The following is a 6842-nucleotide window of genomic DNA, read 5'->3' on the forward strand; positions in this document are numbered from 1 at the left end:
TACTCTATGCTACTCTCTCCCCACCCCCCCCCTCCCCTAGCTTATCTCTCCACGCTTCAGGCTCACTGCCTTTATTCCTGATGAAGGGCTTTTGCCCAAAACGTCGATTTCAAAGCTCTTTGGATGCTGCCTGAACTGCTGTGCTCTTCCAGCACCACTGATCCAGAATCAAAAGGTAGAGACACAGAGTGGTGGTGAAGGTTATTTTTCGGATTGGAGGCCTGTGACCAGTGGAGTGCCACAAGGATTGGTGCTGGGTCCACTACTTTTTGTCATTTATATACATAATTTGGGTGCGAACATAGGAGGTACAGCTAGTAAGTTTGTAGAGGACACCAAAATTGGAGGTGCAGTGGAAAGCGAAGGAGGTTACCTCAGATTACAACGGGATCTTGATCAGATGGGTCAATGGGCTGAGGATAGCAGATGGAGCTTAATTTAGATAACTGCAAGGTGCTGCATTTTGGGAAATCAAATCTTAGCGAGACTCATACACTTATTGGTAAGATCCGAGGGAGTGTTGCTGAACAAAGAAACTTTGAAGTGCAGGTTCAGAGCTCCTTGAAAGCAGAGTCGCGGGTAGATCGGATAGTGAAGGTGGCATTTGGCATACTTTCCTTTATTGGTCAAAGTATTGAGTACAGGAGTTGGGAGGTCATGTTGCGGCTGGACAGGACATTGGTTAGGCTACTTTTGGAATACTGCATACAATTTTGGTCTCTGGGATGTTGTGAAACTTGGAAGGGTTCAGAAAAGATTTAGAAGGATGTTGCCAGGGTTGGAGGATTTGAGCTACAGGGAGAGCTTGAATAGGCTAGGGCTGTTTTCCCTGGAGTGTTGGAGGCTGAGGGGTGACCTTACAGAGATTTATAAAATCACGAGGGGCAAGGATAGGGTAAATAGACAAAGTATTTTCCCTGGAGTGGGGGAGTCCAGAACTAGACGGCATAGGTTTATGGAGAGAGTGGAAAGATTAAAAAAAAAAAGACCTAAGGGACAACTTTTTCACGCAGAGGGTGGTGCATGTGTGGAATGAGCTGCCAGAGGATGTGGTGGAGGCTGGTACAAATACAACATTTAAAAGGCATCTGGATGGGTACGTGAATAGGATGTTTTTGGAGGGATATAGGCCAGGTAGTGGCAGGTGGGACAAGTTTAGTTTGGGATATCTGGTCAGCATGGACGAGTTGAGCCGTAGGGACTGTTTCAGTGCTGTACATCTCTATGACTTTAAGGAATGCAAGGCATGACGTATCAAGGAAATAAAAACAAAATTAGAAACTTTCTTAAGTTATAGCACCCTCAAACAAAACACCAGACGATACAAATTCAGAGCAGCAGATCAACCGGCCCCTGAAACCACTTCATTCAGTAAGATCATGGCTCGGGGAAAGTGAGGACTGCAGATGCTGGAGATTAGAGTCGAGAGTGTGGTACTGGAAAAGCAAAGCAGGTCAGACAGCATGCGAGGAGCAGCAGAATTGAAGTTTTGGGCTCATGCCCAAAACATGGATTCTCCTGCTCCACAGGATCATGGCTCATCCAATTCTGGCTCCAGTGCCAAATTTCTACCTGTCCCATATAATTTTAGATTCATTAAAAAAGTAGTCAGTCAATATGCCTTAAAATTAGTCATTCTCTGGGGAAGACTTCTAAAGACTTATGGTCGACATAAAATATTTTTTTCCCCCATCTAGTTTTTTTTTCACATGGGAATTATTCTTTCAGCATACATCCTGTCAAGTCACCTCAAGTCTTGCACATCTCAATGAAATTACCTCTCATTATTCTAAAAACTCCAATGGATGCAGACCCAATCTGTCCAACCTTGCCTTGTGAGCTAACTTCTCACCACCCCAGTAGTTGAGTGCGCCTTCTCTAAAAACGCTTCTGTAATCATTTATATCTTTTCTTGAAAAAGGAGACCAAAACTGTATACAGTACAGTAGATTTGATCTCAACTACATCCTGTACAATAGCAAAATATCATTTGTATTTGACGTCCTTTTTAAGAAAAAAATTCCCTTTGCTTTCTTGATCACTTGCTGCACCTCTTATCCCTCTATGCTTCAAAGTTCTGAATTCTCTCTCCATTTGAATAAGTTGCTTTTTTATTCATTCTGCCCAAGTGGACAAGTTCACATTTTGCTAAATTGTACTCTATTTACCAATTTTTGGCGTATTCACTCAACTTACCACTTTGCTGACTCTTCATGTTCTCTTGCACAACTCCTTTTCCTACCAATCCTTGTGTCAACAAGTTTAGCAACCAGGTATTTGGTTGTCATCAATATAAATTGTAAACCGTGGAGGCCCCAATATTGATCACGATGGCACTGCACTTGTCAGAAACTGGCAACTTGAAAAGTGGTCCACTTATGCGTTTGTTTTTTGTAAGTTAACCAATCCTCCATGCTATTATGTTAAACCATGTAACATGAATTCCTATTTTACACTGAAAACACCTTTTTAAATGCATTCAGGCACATACCTCTCTGGCAACATTGCTTGTCTTGACTTCCTGAATGACGGTCCCAAACACTATGTAGTCAACATCGGCTTTTGGAATGTTAGTCCTTGTAAGTAGACCCCTGTATGAATAAAAATATGATCAGTTCCTAAAACAAAACTAATATTTTGAATTGGATCAATTTACTGCAAACACAAGAATTGCAAATTTGATCATCATACTTACTGTAGTGCTGTTCTGGCCAAGTCATGTGGCATCAAATCGGCGTATCTATCAGTAAAACAGTTACATTAAAGATCCATTCTGATGTGAAAGGGAACTATACATAGTACTGAACCAATGATTTGAAAATTCAACATGCCTGTGAGCCAAAAATACTTTTCTTTAGCTTCAGTAAATTAAAAACAATTTTCTTTATATTCATGTTTCCATTCCAGTAATCCCATTCTCACTATACTCAATGACTTTGATTGCTGTGCTTAAGCATGATACATACGTACATAGAAACAGCAGGGTCTCAACCACAAGTGCAAAAAAAAACATACACCGGATGAAATGAGTATCCTCACAGCAGCAGGAGAGGGGAGCAAAGCAGACAGAAAAAAAAGCAAGGCTAAATTCCATGCTGCAAAATCACAACTTCATGGCATCACAAAGCAGATCCAGAGTCTGAGGTAGGAAATGGGAGTTAGGAACTAACCAGCACCATGAACATACCTCCATCCTGACCAAAAAAAGGACAGACAAAAAAAAAACAAAAAAGCTACAGATGCTGGAAATCTGAAACAAAAACAGAAATGGATGGAAAATCTCAGCACGTCTGCCACATCTGAAGAGAAATCAGTTAATAATTCGTGTCCAGTGACTCTTCTTCAGAACTGATGGGAGCTATATATTTCACTTCCAATTTCCACCTGGCTCTCACTGTCACATGGTCCATCTCTGACTCTCCCTTCCCCAACATCAGTTTCCATTTCTCGGGACAGGCTTGCCATGAACGTTCACTACATATCCAACAAAAACTGCTGGAAAAGCTCAGCAAGTCCAGCACCATCTTTGGAGAGAAATCAGAGTTAACTCTGATTTCTCTGCACAGATGCTGCCAGACCTGCTGAGGTTTTCCAGCAATTTCTGTTTTTGCTGCCGATTTCCTGTATCTGCAGTTCTTTTGATTTTTATCCACTATATCTGGACTGGCTAATTACCTGGCCTACACATCCTCAAATCCCTGCTTCCTGTAAAGACTATTCCATTTTCCCAGTTCCTCCGTCTCCATCGCATCAGTTCTGATGACGCCAACTTTGATAAGGGGACCTCTGAAATGTTCATCTTGATTTCACCATTGTATCTAAACAGTGAAAAGCTTTGGTGAGCAGTACAGCTAGATCATAGCAAACAACAATGTACAGATCACAGGGTGCTTCGACAGAGCAGGGCATACAAATTACTGCAGAGGAGGTGCACGAAGCAAGACCAACATTACTAAGATCAACATTATTTGAAGTTACGGAGTCCGTCTGCTTCATCAGCCGAATAATGGCAGCGAAAAAGCAGTTCTTGAACCTGTCAGAGTGTGTGCGCATGTGTTCAAGATTCTGTACCTTCTACCTGATAGAAGAGGTTGTAGAAAAGCATAACCGGGGTGGCATAGGTCTTTGATGATGCTGACAGCCTTTCCGCAGTAACAAAAAAGGTAAATGGAGTCCATGGATGGGAGGTTGGTCTCTGTGATGTGATGGTCTGGACTGTGCACATGACCTTCTGTAGTTTCTTACTGTCCTGGGCAGAACATTTGTCATGTCAGGATGTTATGCACCCAGATAGTATGCTTTCAATGGTGCATCTGTGAAAGTTGGTGAGGGTTTTAAAATGGACATGTCAAGTTTCTTCTGCCGCCTGAAGAAAAGATGTTGTACCGTCTTCTTGACAGTCTCATCTACATGGGAAGTCCAGGACAGATTGTTGGTCAGTCACTCCCAGGAACGTAACACTCTTGACCCTCTCAACTTCTGCTCCATTGATTTGGATGGGGGCATATCCTCCTCCTATCTTCCTGAAGTCAATGATCAGTTCTTTAGTTTTGCCAAAATTGAGACAGAGGTTGTTCTCATTGCATCATGACACCAAGACATCTATCTCCTTCCTGTATTCTGACTCATCATCATTTGGTATCTGTCCTGCCACAGTGGCGTCATTAGCAAACTCTTAGATGGCGTGCATTTGGAATTTGGCAACACAGCCGTCTGTGTACAGTGAATACTGTAGGGGGCTGAGAATGCACGCTTGGGGGAGAATGTGCAATTGTCTATCTTCATTGATTGCGGAGTGTGGGTCAGGAAGCTGAGGATCCAGTTGCAGAGTGCAGAGCAGAGACCTAGGTCTCAGAGTTTTGAGATCATTCTGGAGGGGCATTATGGTGTTGAGGGCAGAGCCAAAGTTGATGAATAGTAATCTGATGTAGGTGTCCTTGCTATCCAGAGGTTTCTGGGATGAGCGGAGGGTTCGGGAAATGGCATCTGCTATGGTCCTGTTTTGTGGGCATGCAAATTGCAGAGGATTGAGGCAGGCTGGGAGGCTCGAGTTGATGTGGGCTATGAGCAGCCTCTCAAAGCACTTCATGACTATTGAGATCAGAACCACTGGGTGGTAGACATTAAGGCACCTTACATTCCCTTCCTTCAGTATGGTGGCCTTCTTGAAGCAGGTCAGGATTTCTGCTTGTAGGATTGAGGGGTTGAACATGTCAGTTTATACCTCATCTAGCTAGCCCACACTGGATCGAAGTGCACGAGTGGGACTCTGTCCAGGCCCATCTGATGGCTGCAGCAGTGATGGATGGAACAAGTGCGTTTGGGCTGTTGAAGCAGGTGACACTGGTCTTCTACTTGAACCGAGCATAGAAAGCATCGAGTGCATCGAGGAGGGATATGGTTTTGTCCGCTATCTTACTGTGCTTCAGTGTGTATCCTGCTATGTTATGTAGGCCTTGCCACAGTCCATATGGTTGGTTTGGGCCCCTAACTTGGTCCTGTATTGCCCCTTGACATCTCTGAATGCTGTGCAGAGGTCATACCTGGATTTTCTGTACTGTCTGGGTCGTCCGACCTGAATGCTGAATGCCTGGTCTTCAGTAGGCAGTGGATTTCCTGGTTCATCCAAGTTTCCCAGTTGAGGAACACCCAAAATTACTTCTTTGACATGAAATCCTGCACGCACTTGCTAATGAAGTCTGTGACAATGGTCGGGTACTCGTCAAGATTATCTGCTAAGTTCTTGAATATGGTCCAGTCCTCTGATTCCAAGAAGTCCTGGAGAAGCTAGTCTGCTGCCTCAGACCGGTATTGTACTATTTTCTGTCAAGGATCCTCCATTTTCACCTTCTGCTTGTCAGCTGGGAGCAAGAACATTGCTGGGAGCATTTTGATCTGATTTTCCGAAGTATAGGCAGGGAACGGAGTGGTAGGCATCTTCGATAGTTATGCAGCAGTGGTCCAAGTTGTTTGGTTCTCTAGTGGGGCAGAAGATATTTTGGGAGCACTCTCTTGAGGTTGGTCAGTATGAAGCTACCAGCCACAATGAATAACACCTTGGGAAATTTTGTCTCCAGAGCATTTGTAGCAGTGAAAATTTCACCCAGGACTATCTTCACATCCGAATGGGGTGATATGTCGATTGCTGTCAGGATGGAGGAAGTGAACTCATACAGTGAAATATTGTCTCTAATATCTGCTGGAAGGTATTCGACGTCTGGGGACTTGCTTTCTCAACCAAGGATTTCTCAGCAGTGTAACTGACTGGGCATTCAGCTGGGCACAAGTGGGTACTGCAGTGCTGGAGATGAGAGCCAAGATTAGAATGGTGCTGGAAAAGCACAGCAAGTCAGGCAGCATTCAAGGAGCAGGAAAAAAAAATTAAAACAAAAAAAAAAAAAAACAGTTTGGGCAAAAGCCCTTCAAGCTGGGTCCAACCTAACTGCCACTTCAATGCTCATTCCCTTCCTTCCCTCCACAACAGCGACAAGGTTCACTTGTTCTCACCTACCATCTGATCAGCATTCACATCCAGAGGATCATGAGCTGCCATTTCTCCCACTTCCAGCGGGATGCTATCAGACACATATTCCCCTCTCCTCTCTTATCAGTGACCTGCAGGGTCCATTCCGTCTGGGATACCTTGGTCCACACTTCACTCCCAACGTGCCCCCACAGCCTCACTGCACCTTCCCTGCAATCGCAGAAAGCTTAACTCCAGCCTGCTTACTGCCTCTTTTCTCATTATCGAGGGGACGTGGGGGGGAAGAGAGAGAGAGAGAGAGAGAGAGAGAGAGAGAGAGAGGGAGAGGGAGAGGGAGAGGGAGAGGGAGAGGGAGAGG

At 44.2% G+C, this 6842-nt stretch overlaps 1 protein-coding gene across 7 annotated transcripts in view; it reads right to left on the reverse strand.

Annotated features, from left to right (window-relative positions):
* The window catches only part of hadhb (hydroxyacyl-CoA dehydrogenase trifunctional multienzyme complex subunit beta), a 78212-nt gene that overhangs the window by 49397 nt on the left and 21973 nt on the right, over positions 1–6842 (reverse strand). For all 7 annotated transcript variants that reach the window (XM_043675785.1, XM_043675819.1, XM_043675776.1 and 4 more), the window contains 2 exons: positions 2696–2740; positions 2492–2591 (listed from right to left, as the gene is read on the reverse strand). In XM_043675785.1, the coding sequence (XP_043531720.1) occupies positions 2492–2591; positions 2696–2740 (145 nt within the window). The remainder of the gene's footprint in view (positions 1–2491; positions 2592–2695; positions 2741–6842) is intronic.

The sequence above is a fragment of the Chiloscyllium plagiosum genome, chromosome 3, assembly GCF_004010195.1.
Source record: "Chiloscyllium plagiosum isolate BGI_BamShark_2017 chromosome 3, ASM401019v2, whole genome shotgun sequence".
In the NCBI taxonomy this organism is placed as follows: Eukaryota; Metazoa; Chordata; class Chondrichthyes; order Orectolobiformes; family Hemiscylliidae; genus Chiloscyllium; species Chiloscyllium plagiosum.